The sequence below is a fragment of the Electrona antarctica genome (genome assembly GCF_951216825.1).
Source record: "Electrona antarctica genome assembly, chromosome: 18".
Classification (NCBI taxonomy): Eukaryota; Metazoa; Chordata; class Actinopteri; order Myctophiformes; family Myctophidae; genus Electrona; species Electrona antarctica.
Window position 1 is genome coordinate 24,661,724 of NC_136799.1, and position 17,582 is coordinate 24,679,305.

At 43.1% G+C, this 17,582-nt stretch overlaps 2 protein-coding genes across 3 annotated transcripts in view; both read right to left on the reverse strand.

Annotated features, from left to right (window-relative positions):
* The window catches only part of atr (ATR checkpoint kinase), a 43,982-nt gene extending 34,187 nt beyond the window's left edge, over positions 1-9,795 (reverse strand). The window contains exons 1-11 of the mRNA XM_079528495.1: positions 9,564-9,795; positions 9,313-9,404; positions 8,746-8,904; positions 7,546-8,459; positions 7,225-7,367; positions 6,019-6,189; positions 4,843-5,006; positions 4,454-4,606; positions 3,992-4,190; positions 1,919-2,193; positions 1,407-1,597 (exon numbers count right to left, since the gene is read on the reverse strand). Coding sequence (XP_079384621.1) covers positions 1,407-1,597; positions 1,919-2,193; positions 3,992-4,190; positions 4,454-4,606; positions 4,843-5,006; positions 6,019-6,189; positions 7,225-7,367; positions 7,546-8,459; positions 8,746-8,904; positions 9,313-9,404; positions 9,564-9,616 — 2,514 coding nt within the window. The 5' untranslated portion in view covers positions 9,617-9,795. The remainder of the gene's footprint in view (positions 1-1,406; positions 1,598-1,918; positions 2,194-3,991; positions 4,191-4,453; positions 4,607-4,842; positions 5,007-6,018; positions 6,190-7,224; positions 7,368-7,545; positions 8,460-8,745; positions 8,905-9,312; positions 9,405-9,563) is intronic.
* Positions 9,796-10,911: 1,116 nt separating this feature from the next.
* LOC306941652 (plastin-1-like) overlaps positions 10,912-17,582 on the reverse strand; it is a 42,780-nt gene continuing 36,109 nt past the window's right edge. For both annotated transcript variants that reach the window (XM_079527234.1, XM_079527235.1), the window contains 5 exons: positions 15,463-15,577; positions 15,120-15,253; positions 11,946-12,069; positions 11,630-11,763; positions 10,912-11,431 (listed from right to left, as the gene is read on the reverse strand). In XM_079527234.1, coding sequence (XP_079383360.1) covers positions 11,293-11,431; positions 11,630-11,763; positions 11,946-12,069; positions 15,120-15,253; positions 15,463-15,577 — 646 coding nt within the window. In that variant the 3' untranslated portion in view covers positions 10,912-11,292. The remainder of the gene's footprint in view (positions 11,432-11,629; positions 11,764-11,945; positions 12,070-15,119; positions 15,254-15,462; positions 15,578-17,582) is intronic.

Genomic DNA, 17,582 nt, shown 5'->3' on the forward strand with positions numbered 1-17,582 from the left:
GACAATGAATGGACAATTTTGAGTGTTTATTTAAACACAAACATTGCGTAACACAAACATTGAAGACGAAGGTGAGGACGCAAATTCTGATTGGCCGGAATGAGGTGATGTACGATAATAAGAGAACCCTCACTACAAGAGTGTGATTTTATAAATATAACTAGAAAAGCAGTTCCTGCAGAAACTGTGTGGGCTCGCTGAAAACCTGCAATGAATGTGTGTATGTATGTATGTATGTATGTATGTATGTATGTATGTATGTATGTATGTGTGTATATATATATATATATATATATATATATATAATAATTAATTGCATTTTTATAGCGCTTTTCCAAGTGCTCAAAGCGCTTTACAATGGTTCATTCATTCATACATTGGGAGGTGAAGCGGCGAATAGTCGAGTCGACGCCAGCGTCCTCACTTCCCACATTCACACACCAATGGTGGCAAGCTCACACTTACCGACCAACTCATTGGAGGCAATGTAGGGTTCAGTGTCTTGCCCAAGGACACTTCGACATGTGGACAGGAGGAGCCGGGATTCGAACCGCCGACCCAGGGATCATTGGACTACCTGCTCTACCTCCTGAGCCACAGCCAATATGTATGTGTGTGTGTGTGTGCCCCATATATATATGTATGTATGTATGTATGTATGTATGTATGTATGTATGTATGTATGTATGTATGTATGTATGTATGTATGTGTGTGTGTGTGTGTGTGTGTGTGTACAGTAGACAATTTCCTGATCCAGTCCGGTTCAGGTTTGAATGTGTTGTTATAGCAACGCTATGTGCGTTGTTATAGCAACCACAGATAGCGCCTCTGTGTGAACCTCAAACGTTTACAAAAGAAAATTTTGAAAAAAGAAAAATACAAGCATAAAGCTGAACATGTTGAAGTTTGAACTAGATTTCGAGCACAAAGTATGTGGAAGTAGTTAGATGCCAAAAAATACAGAACAATTATTACATCTCTAGATTATCTCACACTATTTTTTTCCAGTGATCAAATGCAAAAGCATTGCTTTTCTACTGTTGAGGGAAGCTCAGAGGACAAGAATTTCACTACCTGCAAATAATGTTATTACCTGCTGTAAATCATCATTGTGGAAAAAAATAACTATTATGTTACAGGGCGAGTGTGGTTTTGATTTGTTTCTATACTATATTGTATACTGTTGTTTTGTAATGACGGTGCTTCTTTTTCCTTTGTTTCGCTGTATACGACAGTACCTGCATGCAAAACAGACACTTTAATTAAGCTGAAGCCTTTCCTTACTGCTATCTGCTGTGCTGCCTCTGGTCGACTGAAATTCCCCCACAGGATCAATAAAGGCATCTATTTATTTAGTAGTAATACCTAATTACTTTTGATTTAGCGCCGTGATGACATCACTCACCTCACTGAGAAAGTCTTGCTCAGGGTTGGGCTCTGCTACCAGGAAGCGCACCGACTGGGCGAAGCTTGTTCTGACTAGTGGATCGGGATCCTCTGTTAGACAAATCAAAGCACCCAGAACGGCCCGGGAGTCACCGTCTCCACCCATAAGATTCACACATTGGCAGAGGAGAGGAAGAGACTCCACAAAAGCTGGAATAAAGGAAGTTATATTAGACATCACGTGCATTTTGGGGCACATCCCCTCACCAATAAAGACAAGAATCTGACATTCTGTTATGGCCATGGTGCCAAAATAATAACTCCACAAAGCACACAAATAAAACACACACACACACACTTATCACACATTTATCTTAGCAAAATGCAAGCACACCATTCCCGATGAAGCCGGTCAATTTGACTTATAGCTCAAGTGCGTATCGCCAAAACTGTGAGACAAGTAGCCTGCCAAACTTTAGGCTTACTCTAGTGTGGTTGCCCTAAAACATGTTACTGCAGACACCTCAGTACCTCGTTTGACAGAGCTGGCAGCCTGCTCTCCCAGCAGAGGCAGGAAGGGTCTGAGGATGGATGCTCCGAGGACCGTTGCCTTTTCTTTCTTCCCAGCAGTGTGCTTGGCGGCCAGGCTGAAGTGGGAGCAGAGGATGCTACTGGGGAGGTGGATGGTGGCATCCGTGTGGCCGCCGACACTAAGCTGGGAGTTCCCCGACAGGATGCAGACCAGCTGACCCACGCTCCTCGCCAGCTCTGTCTTCACTTGCTCTGAGCCGTCTTCCAGCCTAGCCCTTTTTCACACACACACACACACACACACACACACACACACACACACACACACACACACACACACACACACACACACACACACACACACACACACACACACACACACACACACACACACACACACACACACACACACACACACACACACACACACACACACACACACACACACACACACACACACACACACAGTGTTAACCCCAATACATCTCAAGACTCCTAAACTTGACTTTACACGGCTTACTGTTGTATACCTTACACACAAACAACGTGTGGTAGGTAGGCCTTGTCTGTTTGATTCATTTCAACCAGAGCATGTGAGCGGCATGGACTGCAAGCGGAGCGGGGGGGATTTTGAATTGAGCGCTGATCGGGTTAAAATGCATCAGAGCGGCTTCAGAGCGAGGACCGCCCTCTGCTCCAAGCCGGGGTAAATGGTGTTTTATCTGACCCAAACATCATGGAACGTGGAGTTCCGCAAGGAAGCATTCTAGGCCCAGCTCTATTTTCAGTGTACGTGAATGATATGACAGATGCATGTAACTGTGAATTGTTCTTGTACGCTGATGATTCTGCCCTGCTAATGTCCCATACGGATCCAGCCACTTTAGAAAGCTCCCTGAGTGAGGAAGTGGCCAATGTTAATTCTTGACTTCTAGTTATCTTTACACTCAGGGAAGACCTGATCAGTGGTCCAGGTGCATGCCACATATAGGCTCTGGCCTGGCCTCACAGAGATGGACTCAATTTCCGGACACATTTATTGGAGGAACTATTTAATGAGAATGATGAGAGCATTGGTGAACTATCAGCCGGCACTGGCAGTGTTGGCACTAACCAATGGGACAGATACATCTACTACACACCTGGGAAACCGGCCAATCTCTTTGAAGTGGCACTTTGATGGCACTGCCCACCAGCATATCAAAGGAACGACTGAAGTGCTGCCTGGGCTTGCGTTTTGCTCGCTCAAAAATAATCCACTGTGACACAGAGACACGTGCTGCCGCAGCATGGAGCAGTGCTGTGTGTTTGCTCCGTGTTTAGGAGTTTGGACGTGCAGCAAAATGAGTGGATCTGAGCTGATATCGGAGTAACCGGTGCGCAAATGAAGGTGAGCGGTGGGAGTGGATGGGAGCGGTGTGGGGGTAATCAACACGAGCGAATGAGCGAGCGAGACATCAACCCTCTGGAGTGAAGAGCGGTTTTTCCCCCAATTCCACTCGGCTCACATGCTCTGATTTCAATATAACCTGAAATTGGAAGGTCAGCTTTCATGACACTTACTGGGAATACCAAAAAGGTAGCACATCCAAAAATTAAACAAGCGGTGGACAAAGTACTCACATTTCCATTTATTTTTGGATGTGCTACCTTTTTGGATATTTTTTTTTTTAATTCCTGTTTTTTTCTGAAAACCATTGCTGATGCGCAACCTCTTTTTCTCATTTACTTACTGGGAATAATCGCTAGGCTGCCACCAAAGAGATAATTAACTTTTTGAGTCAAAAGGGGCAGAGGTCAAGGTCACAATCATGTATAAAGGTGAAAATCGAGAGGCTGGGCATGTTTTTATGAAGCTTGGTGGAAATTATCAGCTCACAGTTTGGGAAGAGAATTTGTTTAAATTGGACATGCAATTTCACAGTAGCTTCTTAAAATCCGTCTTGGCATTAAAACGATTACTTAGATAAAATGATATGTAAATCTTCTATTTATTAATTGATTAATCATTTCACCCCTAATGCAAACATGGCCAGAGGGGAGTGTGTACTGTGTTTAACTACCGGTACTTACAGTAAAGTACTCTTGATGAGGTTGTGGTGCGTGTTTCCCAGGTGGTGCAACAGCAAAGGAAATGTTCGAACGGCTGCAGCCCTCACCACCTCATCTTGGCTCTGCAGTGCTTTGGAAAACACGCACACGCGCCATGTCTCACATACACCCTGATGGAGCAGGGCCAGTAGTGTTACACACTCTGCCTGAATCTGAGAAGCTGGGGAGAAACAGGTGGCCCTATTTTACCATTTTTCATGGAACTGGTTCTGGATCGCACCACAAACATCAACAGGCATATCTATAAACCACTTAAAAACTATAATTAGTTGACTCGTGTCCTCTATACTTACTAGGCATTGGTTGAAGGCCTAAAAATGTACAATACAACACATTTAGACATTACAAGACATTATTACTCTAATAAAGCTTTTTTTTCTTTTCTTTCAACGCTGGTTGAGAATTTGTGGCAATGGTACTTACAGTAGCAGGCGGAAAGTCTCTGAGCCAGGGTAGGCAGACTGGAAGGGAACCCTGCATTCCTATAGGCTGAGACAGACTTGTGCTCACACACCCAAGGCAGAGACAGCATGGCACACACCCGCCGCTGGAGCCCTTCTTCGCCCTGACAGCTCACTGTATATGTACGCACATAGGTGCACACATTGGAGAGGCTTGCATGGTTTCCACCGCCATCGCTGTATGAATGTGTGTGTGAATGGGTGAATGTAATGCACAATCTATGTAAAGCGCTTTGGATAAAAGGTTTTACAGTATATACTGTATAAATGCACCATTTACCATTCAGCTTGAAAAGATTGCATGGAAGAGTGCATGTGTGTGCTCGTGTGTGTGGGTGTATGTGACCTTACTTGTCAGGTAGACGAGAGAGTCCAGCACCCTGACAGTGTGTTGGACAGCAGACTGTGTAAGGGCGTGGTCAGTTTCTGGTTTAAGCCCTCCTTCTAATATTGACTGACAGCTCTTCAGGGCCCTGCCCAGAGTCTCAGTGGAAACCCACAGGAGAGAAGACGGCCTGATGTAAAGAAAAAGAAAAGAACAGAATACAAATATTGGCCCAGCAGAGGCAACACACCCTAACCTGACTCCGCCAGATGGGCGGCAGCTAGAGGCGGGATCAAGGCAGCACTGTGTATGCCTTGATCCCGCCTCTAGCTGCCGCTGATTGGCCAGGCCGTTTTGTGGCCGGAGCATCAAGTCTGCCTGAGAGTTCCCAGATGGGAGCAGGAGGGGGGAACCCAGTGTACTCTCTGCTGCCCCATCTGGCGGAGTCAGGTTAGCAACACCCCGCTACTATTACAAAAAATTGCATTCGAAAATGTATTAATTCTTAAAGTTGGTTAAAGTCTGTTGACAGAGGAGAAAACTATTATTATTTTCCTCCCAATGGAGGTTATGTTTTGCCCCAATCTGTTTATTCTGTCTATTAATGTGAGAATGGATGGGTGGGTTTTAATGTAATGTGGCAGGTTTGATCCAAACAATCCAAGATGCTCCTATACAACAACAATGTCAAGTCAGCAGAACAGATGGTATGGTTCCAAGAGCTGGCGAGTGATCAAAAATTCAAAACAGTTTAATGTCCCACAAAAGATGCCTCTGATATGTCAGATCTTTTGGCCTGGTAACATCTGCAGGTGAGGGCTTATGAAAATAAATCGTCACCAGGCAACAGAAAACCTAGTGGGAGGCCCAAAACCACCTGGCGCAGACCTGTGGCACAAGAGCTGGAACAGATGAACCTGTCATGGGGAGAGGCTGCCAGGGATGCAATGGAGAGTGCTCATTGAAGCCTTATGTCCCACAGGGGAAGAAGAGGAGTAAATAAGTAAGGTTTGTTCCAAACAGATGATTATTTTCATGTGGTTTCATATGGCCATTAAGTTATTTTTTGTGTATATATATATATATATATATATATATATATATATATATACACACACAAACATACATACACACACACACACAAAAGAGGGAAAGACAAAGGCAGAGCAACTGAAGAAGAAAAAAAGCATAATGCAAGTGACCTGGTGGGCGAGGAACAGAGGGCAACCAGGTGCAGGATGAAGGCCAGCCCCTCCAGAGCAGAGAGGGTCTGGAGAGCCCGGGGGTCACCGCTCTCAGAGTTCAGAGAGGTCAGGAGCTCTTCCAGACGGCTGTTCAGCAAAGTCCAAACCTTGCTCCGCACACGCATGTCCCTGTAGACACAGACATGTTAGAACACTAATCTCTCAGGTCTCTCAAGACTACTGTACCGCCTGTTGTTGTTAGTAGGAATAAACACAGTAGCAAGCAACTGGGAGGAAGTGGACTAAGAAAGGGGAGGAGGCTAACCAAGTTCTTGTTTTACACAAAAAGGAAAGAACTAATGGGTTACCAGTTTTGAACAACACAAACAGATGAACAATACAATGACAGAAACACAAATAAGTCTCAGTCCCTACTTTGCAAACCACAAAGTGACTTGGACAGTTCATTGTAACATATTTATTTAATTTAATATCTGCACTCTGTTACTGACTGACTGATACAGTATATGAATTCATATACATCACACACACACACACACACACACACACACACACACACACACACACACACACACACACACACACACACACACACACACACACACACACACACACACACACACACACACACACACACACACACACACACACACACACACACACACACACACACACACACACACACACACACACACACGGAAAAGGTTCATGGTCATAATATGTAAAAACTTCAGTTTCAGTTCAGTTTAAAGTTTGAGAAAAGAGCCAATAAGCACAACACATAACACCTTACTATTCTTTCTGTCCATTTCAACACATACTGTATCATACTGAACTTCCCATTGCAATCAGAACTGCAGACTCACTCCCAATCTTCAGCCGTAGTCTCAAAACTCACCTCTTCAGACTCCATCTTAGCCTGTAGCACTTGCACTAACCTCAACGACCTTACAGGCGTATGCAAAGGCTAAACTTATGTATTGCATTGTATGCATTTATGTAGAGTAGACATCGCACTCTATAGTGTATACTCATAGTTTAATTGTACAGACATTCTACTGTTAGACGGATGTTAGGCTCATAGCTTGCTTATGATCCTTGATGACTATTTCATGTATTACCATATGTTGTTCTTGCTTACTGTAAATCATTCTGGATTAAGAGCATCTGCTAAATTCCTAAATTGTAAAATTGTGAACTCACATTGGTGGTGCCCTTTGTGTTTTGCTGACCAAGGGGCTAACTGGTAAGCAAGGTCTTTTAGCAACCGTCTCCCCTTCCTCCAACTCCTTCATCACAACGGCAACCTCGGCTTTGAGAGCAACATGGAGAAACCCCTCTGCACACTGTACAACATAAACATCAGACCAGGGTGTGTTACAGAAATTCAAGGTTTGTGTAAATGAGGTACACAACTACACACACACAGATATTAATGCCACATTACCTACGAAAGAGTCTATTAATGTTCAGTACAGTGAAAAGGGAAAGGACACACAGAAAGAGAATACAATGTAACGCTACCTCAGCCTGATTCTCTGTTCCGACAGTGTGCGCCAGCTCCTTGCACACCTCAGTGACTCTCGGCCTCCATAACAATGCAGCGCTCACATAATCCGGAGCAACGGACAAGAGGAAATCAAAGACCAGACAGAGAGATTGACTGACCTCTGCCCCCAGTCTTTGGCCTGCCCCTCCCAGAGTACACACACATTCTAGCAGCTGCATGGGCTCAAACCCCAGAGTGTGTGTGTGAGTGACACCAAGGCACTGGAATACACACTGAGTCAGGTTGAGGAGCTCTCCTTCATAAGGCTTTTGGTGCTCTAGCTCTGTTTGCGTGTGCATGCAGCAGTGTGTTTCCAGCAGATGAAGGTAAGATGCGAAGAATTCCTGGCCCTGCCTTTCAGGAAACCCTTCCAGCTCCACCAATCGCCTCAGCAGCACCATGGAAGACTTCCTCAGCCTCATATTGCCGTTGGCCAGTAAAGAGCACGCCGTTTCCCAGGCCGCTCCAATGTCACTACGAGACACCCCTCCCCTCAGAGTGTCAGTCAGAACACTGAGCATAACTGCAACCAGTGACTCCAAGGCAGCAGGTGAGGACAGCACCAGGGGAGAGGGGGTGAGGTAGGTGGACTGGCACGTAGCGGGCGTACAAGTGAAATGCTCAAGTGTTACAGGCCACAGACTCTGCATGTGAGAGTCAACCGTGTGCCTGTATCCCACCAACATGGAAACATGCTTGTAGAGAACGCTACTGAGGTCCTGGATCAATCGGATCAGCTCCTCAACAAGGCGGTGGTAGATGACAGGTCCCCGGGCTCTGAGCATGTGCAGTAAGGAGCAGATCACAGCGGACACTGACACATGGACGACGTCACACTCTGGAGCTCCAGCCACTCTGAGCAACCTCCCCAGCACCCACCTACTGAACTCTACCGCAGAGTGAATTGAAAACAAAGCATATCTGATTTTAGCTGAATATTGCTGGTTATCAAGGAATGAGATAAGATAGGTTATGAATCTGATTAAAAGATAAAAGACCACCATAAAACGAATAAACAGACTTTACTGGTCCTTGATTGACATGATATACCATTGGGGAAGTAAGACTCAACAAATTAACAAAAACATATCTAATGTATGGAATACATTTGCAACAAGTTTATAATAGAATAGTTCACACTGTATGACATATAGGCTATAGAATAATATTCTCACCAGTGCAACTCTGAACAGTGTCTGTGTACACAGCAGGTGGGCACGGACAGGCAGGGTTGGCGAACATCAGATAGGACGATTTGATTATGTGCTTGAGAAAATCCAGCAGCATCACACAGGGAGGCTGGGAAGTAGACTTCTTACTCAGGCCGAGTGCCACTGTGAGAATATGTACATCAGCATATATCAAATTATTTACAATTTTACATGATTACTTACTTCTTATACGAACCAGTAGACTTAGGACAATAAAGGCTACTAATATGTGGATCCTTCAATTAACATTAAAACACACCCAAAGGACAACAGCATTATAACATTTTGATGATTTTGTAATTAAAATCAGGGTAAACGAAAACCTGCAGTCAGTGGTGTGACACTGCAGGGTCTCATTTACCCTGATTATAATGTTGTGATATATAACCTGGACTGATGGATGAATTAAAACATAGACTTTATTAACAGTTAGAGGTTTACAATGACTGCTAAGAAGATAACACAGAAAGCTTTTTAATTGTGCAGTGTCTCAGGACACTGTCCTGTCACTCTCATGCATGCCACACTCACCGATATCCACATCTGTCAGTATTCCGTCAATAAACTGACAGAGGATCTGTCGAGGTTTCTGTACCACCTGGTTGTAGTCGACATCACTGGCACTGCAAACAACAAAATATACATATATATATATCTTTTTAAATTAAAACTATATGTTGTTTCTATATACACACACACATAATAATTTAGTTGCTCATGCTGGGCCGATAGCTTATTGGCTAAGCAAGAGCTAACTTTAGCCGGGTCGGCTGCAGGTTCACCTCGAAAGTTCCTGGAGAGCAGGTATCATGGCAGACATTTCCAGACCTTCCATTTTTAGGACAGGGGGAGAACGTTTTAGTGTTCAAAGCAAACTTCGCTAATGACGAGAGGGTTTTCTCGGGTATAGGAGGACACCCGGTGCAGACATAATAACATGCCTTCCCAGTGGAGCCTTTCGAATGCTTTCGCTCCAAAGTGACGTGATTTGTGTTTTGATACGGCGGCCTACGAGGTTCATTCTACTACACAGTGATGCTGTGCTCAGTGCGACCCGGCCGCAGCTCTCGTTCAAGTTCAAGTTCACTAAGTGCAGCAGACGTGAAGTTGCGAATGCGATACTAATATTCCACTGCGCTAGGGCAGATGAGGTGAGATATGTTTTGATGATTTGAACATGGTGGACCCTATTGGAAACAAGTGTAATGCTTAATTGGGTCGTCCACTCACAGTTAACAGCCTTTGTATTGAGTTTGTGCTTGAAATGTACTGTAATTCTGCAAACTGTTAATAAATTCTTCAATCAATCAATCAATATACTGGCTGGCTGCGCGAGGCTAACATGGTAGCCTACTGCCTGATTTTATAAGCTTTGTAAGCCGTTGTTTCACCCACCCCTGTCTTATCCTAAGTTTATCATCTGTAGGCTGTAGCTCGGTTCTTATATCTTTACTTTTGGGAAACGATACTGCGAAAAGGGTATTCGCTACTGTTTTTTGACGACTCAACCCATAGGGCTCAACCCCCGTTCTATATCCTGCCACGGAACCTATTCTCTGAGCTAAAGTGAAATAAAGATGAGTGTAACTGTAGCTGCTAGACTCTAGACTAGAGGCTAGCCTGCCTATTTCCAAACGGAGCTACAAATGTCATTGCTGTAGTGCGTTTGTTCAGTAAGGTCTCCCCATCTCTCCACCTCTTTATTAAACAGAAAGTGAGAGAATTCATAGGCTACAGGATAAAGGATATTAATAATAATTATTTTCTGTTTAAAGAGATGGAGAAACACTCTAGAAATGATCAGTATTCTATCAAGACCTTTCACTTTTTAACAGCAACAAAGTTTTGCTTTAACCAAAATAATATCACATATACAGCACCTGTAACTAAATGTATTTTTCATAACGTGGCTCATGTAATTGCAATTCTAATACAATCCCACAACCCAATAGTCAGTGCTAATTCGAGATGTACACACATTTTTTAGGGAATAATGTTTTACTAATCTGGGTTAGCTTCACTTCCCAAGTATTCAATGAGACAGAGGAGATATGTGACAAACCATAAATGTAATAGATTCACTTTAATTATTAAATAATAATAACAATACATTAACATTTAAAAGGCATAGTGTCACAGTCAGAAAGAACGGGTGTGCATGTCATTATTCATATTCTGTATCTCCTTCGCTGCTCAAATTTGGCAGGTCAAAAGCTGAGTTCTCATATATAATGCATATATCAAAAGAATAGAAGCAATTAGCAGCCTATCTTATAAAATCACAGACAACAGCAAAAGGACCGGCCAGAAGCAGTAATTTTCTAACTTGACATAAATCATTTGAAATGACTGAAACTGATGACATCTTTGACCAAAAAAGTGATCAAAGACAGTGAGGGCAGTTGCCAAAAAAACGTTATGTCAAAGAACAGTGATGATGATTAGTGGTAAAATGTTGTAGCCTAATGTTGAAATGCATTAGTCCTTCCAGGCAGCTCAGTCCTGATTGGTTCAACTGTTGGCCCTCTTCATCCCACGGCCCATGAGGCAGGCGAAAACAGTCAACACCATCTTGGGTTTCACTTCCACCAAGTCATCAGGCAATGCATAGACACGCGCTCCCATCTTACGGGCCACAGAGATGGCATACCTGAGAGAGAGAGAGAGAGAGAGAGAGAGAGAGAGAGAGAGAGAGAGAGAGAGAGAGAGAGAGAGACAGAGACAGACAAGGAGTGACAGAGACAAAGAGACAGAAGTGATGGCAATATTTTCCCACTGTTGTCAATGTGCTGTAGATGGTTTCAGTTGAAAGAAATGATGTGATGTGATCGGTGGTCAGATTATTTACTTGGCATTGTTGAGTTTGTCTGCGTCACTCAGCACTCCTTCCACTCCTCTCTTCACCATCTCCTGTCTAACAGCACTGGGAGCAATGATGTCAATCAGATCAATCACTGGTAGACTGGTGCTGATCAGCTTGTCCTGAAGACAACATAGAAAAAACAGCACATACACACAACCATTATTACACAGAGACAGAGGCAACAAGGACAGAGCATGAATGTGTGTTGTATGTGACACACTTGCACGTGCGTACACACACACACACACACACACACACACACACACACACACACACACACACACGCACGCAAGCACACCACCTTGAAGCTGCGGATCTGCGTGTCCTTGTGACCTTCGCTCAGGGTGGAGTTAACCCAGTTAAGGATGATGTGATCCCCCACTTTTTCTCCATCTCCAAGATCTGACAACACCAGCATTGTGTACCTAGTATAACACACACACACACACACACACACACACACACACACACACACACACACACACACACACACACACACACACACACACACACACACACACACACACACACACACACACACACACACACACACACAAGCTAAAATTAACCCCAATAAATAAACTGCATATTGCAAAAGGAAGAGCAACATTGTTTATTCAGCAGGTGAGGTAAAGAAAAAGGGAAAGTAATTTGAAACGAGGACAGAAGATCACATTTCAGCTGGGCATGTCAAAGATACGTGTAGGTTCAAATTGACTTCAGGAAGTAAATTTAATTAGTAGGATGTTGTCATTAAGCTACTACTACTAGATCGATACTTGTTGGCATGGTCAACCTCAAACTTAAAGCTATTAAACCAATCAAACCAGTAAACATCATAATGGGGAATCCATAATAATAATATTATTGACTGGTGGACCCTTAGCAAGGTTCAAGAAATTACAGGAAGAGTGCAAAATAATAACAATCTGCTGTCTCTTGTATTGTCTACTATGTGTTCTGCCGTGTACAATTGCACCTGCATGAAAGCATTGTATTGTACACATTGTGTGTCTGTGAATATCGTCAGTTGTACTCCATCAGGAAAGACTGATATAATCAACACACTACATGAATGCCTATCAGCCATCAATAACTGGATGGCTAGCAATTTTTTGCAATTAAATGCAGAAAAAACAACAAGTCTTAATTGTCGCCCCTGATAAAGTCACTGCAGATGTTGCCAACCACCTTGGGTCAGTAAGACAAACATCTGCTCTAACCCTAGAAATCTAGGAATTATTCTAGTTCAGGACATGCTTCTGGATAAGCATGTCAAGTCTGTCTCCAGTACCTGTTTTTTCCATCTTCGCAATATCGCCAATCTTAGATCAGTCGTTTCACACCCGGAGCTAGAAATGATCATCCATGCATTTATATCATCACGTCTAGATTACTGTAATTCCCTCTTCACATGTCTCTCCAAATCCTCATTAGACCGCCTGCAACTGGTTCAGAACACTGCTGCCAGATTGCTGACCAGGTCCAGGAGATCCTGCCACATCACACCCATCTTGTTTTCCTTGCACTGGCTCCCAGTAAATTATAGAATTCATTTTAAAATTCTTGTCATCACACACAGTACCCTCCATGGTCAGGCACCCCCATATATTTGTGACTTAATCCACCCATATGTTCCTAGAAGGCCTCTGATATCCTCATCCCAAGCCCTGCTGGTCGTTCCTAACCTGACTCCACCAGATGGGGCAGCAGAGAGTACACTGGGTTCCCCCCTCCTGCTCCCATCTGGGAACTCTCAGGCAGACTTGATGCCCGGCCACAAAACGGCCTGGCCAATCAGCAGCAGCTAGAAGCTAGAAGCTGCTGCTAGAAGTTGCTAGAAGCTGCTGCTGATTGGCCAGGCCGTTTTGTGGCCGGGCATCAAGTCTGCCTGAGAGTTCCCAGATGGGAGCAGGAGGGGGAACACAGTGTACTCTCTGCTGCCCCATCTGGCGGAGTCAGGTTAGGTCGTTCCACCCACAAGGCTAAAAACTAAAGGTGATCGAGCCTTTGCTAGTTTCGCCCCCAGGCTATGGAATGTCCTCCCGGAGCCCCTGAAATCTGTGGCCTCAGTGGACCTTTTCAAAAAACATTTAAAGACCCACCTTTTTAGACAGGCCTTTGCAACATAGTGCTGTATTGATCTCTTGATTATTATTATTATTTATTTTTACCAGTGCCGTTTGTTCTGTTTTCTCTTTCTTTGCTTTATTTTTCATTATTCTTATTTTTATTATTATTACTATTGTTACTATTGATATGTTTTGCTTTTATTGGTGTGAAGCACTTTGTGACTGATGTCTGTGAAATGTGCTCTATAAATAAAATGTACTTACTTACTTACTTTTGAACACTGGACTGTTACAATCATATTACGTGTAACTTAAATAGCCTTTTATGTAGTGTATACGCAGAGTTAATTGTGACTGTAGATTACTATGACAGATTACTATGAAAACCTGCAAAACCTGTCCGTCGATCCGTCCATCAGTCACGCCTCCATATATGGTTGTCAGTGCATCACGCCTCGTGACATCACACCTCATGACACGTCACGGCACCATAAATGGCTGTCAGTCCATCAGGCCCATCACGCCTCGTGACACGCTCCGATATATGGCCATCTCCATATATGAAGATCACAACACTGACCTTATCAAATGGATGACCCATCAACTGGATAACCATACATGGCGAAGCATGGATCATCACCTAGATCTCCATATATGGAGCTGACCTGTTCTGACATTCCATATGTTGATCCTTTCCCACCGTCCCCACCCGTCCTTGATCCTCTTTGATGTCTCCCTTTTGACTGATACCTATCCATTAAAACTCTAGACAGGCCTGCCCCAAAGTTATTAGTGCAGCCACGCCCTGCACCCAACGAAAACTAGAGTTCTCAACAGGCCCGAAAATGATCAAACCCTGTACACTCAAGACACTGCCCCTGCTGCCACCCTTAGATCTCCATATATGGAGCTGACCTGTTCTGACATTCCATATGTTGATCTGACCTCATCAAACCCTTTAAACTCAAGACACGCTCCATATAATTATGGCCAGTACAGAATTCATTCCATATGTTGATCTGACCCCCCATGCCAAAGCGCCAGCGCTCGCCCAGCAGTCTGCCGTCACTCAGGCGGATGCGTGCAAGCGATCTCAGGGTGAGGTCGCTTCTCGCCCTCAGGGCGTCTTACTGGTACAGATATCCCACTGTTCGGTTCTTAGCTTACGTATGATTCTTGATGACTATTTTTATGTATTTGATGTATGTTTTTTTCTTGCTTACTGTAAATCGCTCTGGATTAAGAGCGTCTGCTAAATGCCTAAATTAAATTAAAAGTGTTTGTCATTGTGATTCTAACATGCAAATGAATTACACTTTTCAGTGATTTCTCAGATTGGCTGAATTGTATAGGAGGCAACCAAGAATACATTGACTTTTGTCCTGATATGCATGCTACAGTACCTTCTCATCAGTTGCCAGACCAGTGCAAGGGTGTGCATTGGGTTTCCCTCGTTGAGGTTGACTCCTCCAATGCCAACCAGAGAGAAGCGGGCCTCAGTCGTCCCCAGCTCCACAGCATAGCTGCAGTTCTCTAGCTAATGAAAATGTAAAAAATGACAATAATCACATTTCTAGTCAACGTTTTTTTCCTAATATTTTTTCTTTTAGTCCATTCGGTCCTATTCTTTGCAATGTGTGCATTTATGTGTGCATGTCTTTCATCTCTTTCATGCAAGAAATGCAGTGTGTCTTCCAAAAAATAATTAAGGTGTATTGATTCATTGCTTGATTTATGTGTATTTACCTTCTTCATGTTAGCGCCCAGGACAGGGTAAGGGGGTCTATTGACTTTCCTCCAGTTCACTGGCACATTCACTTTCTCATAGAGCTGCAGAATCACTAAGGCATCACACAGGTCACTGTAAAAAGAAAGTAAACCAAATGTGTTCAAAAACATACAGTAACTGTTAACACGGTACTAAGTAACACATCTATCAGATTAGATTAGATTTAGAAAATATGTATTCATTATTACAATTACAGTATGCATTATATAATGAAAAACATTATAAAGAATAATAACAAAGTAAGTAATGCAATGTACATAAATTGCTAACGAGTAGGCAGTCAATAAGCAAACACTGGTGACTGTATGACTTGTGCCATTTATCGTATTTGTGCCCTTAAATTCAAGTACAATTTCATTGTCATGTGTATAATATAATGAGTCAATGACATATTTGTTCTGGCTATCTTTGCCTTAACAAAAGGACACACCATTCCGAAACCAACAGTAAACACAAAGACTGTGTACACAATGCACTCATATCTATACATTATACTGTACATAATTTACAGCACATAAATTGCACATTACATTACAATGATGTGAGTGATAGTTATGGTAGATCTGCTATTTTGGTATTTTTGTGGACTTGTGTCAATATGTTCCCTTTTGGCCCAGACCGTGTTCTCCTTATCCTATTTATGTCATGTCACCCTCCACAGGCCTAATCATCTCAGACCTATATTATTATATCATATTATATTATGGGTTGCCTGACGCCAAGTTAAGATTTACTGTCTGCCTGTAGCCACCAAAAGTCACCATACTGTAGTGTGCTGTTTTGATTTAGTTTACATGCAGCTGCTTCGATATCAGTGTGGCCTTGGGGCCTAGTGAGAGAGCATTTCTCTCTGGTAAGAGTTCACAGCTAGCCGGGAAAGAAATGTTATCTTCAGGTTGCCATAGCAACGCCAGCCTCAGCGCTTTCCCGGTCTATGAAGCTGTCACAATATCAGTTTCATCATCTATGTGCTGGTCCAATGAGCAGTGCCAGCGTGGAATAGTGGAAATTAACTGTGTATTCAGCCAATGAAATGTGTATCAACAATAACGTATTCTACAGTATTAATGCCTTTGAAATGAATTGTTCGTCAGAGACTACCCTGTGCCCTTTTGGTGGTACAGGGGAGAGTTATTTGGCTGTATGTGAGTATCATTCTGTCTCTCAGATCTGGAAAATGAATTAACTAAACCATAATTGTTCTGACTCGACAATCATTCTTCTGGTGGACTCATCTTTTTATTGGGTACTTAAAGAGTATTTTTCTAAAAGAGTATTTCCTGCTCAGATCAACTTTTGGAAGTTGTTCTTTCTGCTTAAAGTAATCCTGTTAAAGCTACTTGTTAACTTGGTCATAGGCTCTCTGCCTAGTGTTGTGGTGCTGAGTATTATGTGTACTCTTTGAGTACTTTCTCAAAAGTATTTTTTATAGTTATAGCCCTGTGTAGCTCAGTAATTCAGTATTATACAGTCCTTTTCTATCCTTGGTGAATCATTAATTGTCCCTTCTGCATTTTATATGCAACTAATGGGTTTTATCTTAATTATAAATCCATCAAATTGGTCCATTTCGAACCGTCTTTTTCCGAGTATAAGTCTAATTTATTTAATTAGCACCTCCGACAAAAGGAACCATCCCCCCATTTTCATTTTTTCTGCCGGAAGAACAAAGTCCATAGTCATATTTTTGGAGCAGTGGTTTTGTCGATGCATGTTCAGTTCTGGAACCGATCCTCCCCATTTTTGGGAACATACAAGCCGCGGATCTGTGGACGAACGGACGAAGCATGAAGCTTGAACGGTCCTCCACAGATTTCCCCCCCCCCATCCTGCCGTGATCGTCTGTCCGTACGACGGTTCCTCTCCGGCTTCGGTGGACCCTGTCCGGGACCACCTCCTGCCTGCCTGATTCTCAGCTGCTTGCTTTTCTGAAGTTAAGTAATTTGTCTTTCTGTAATCTTTCTTAGATTATACTGTTATTATAATTTATTGCCGTACATTCATGTCTGGGACTTAATCCCTGAACAGGTCTCAGTCACATTATTTTCCTCCACTTTTATTTTCAGGAGGCAACGCT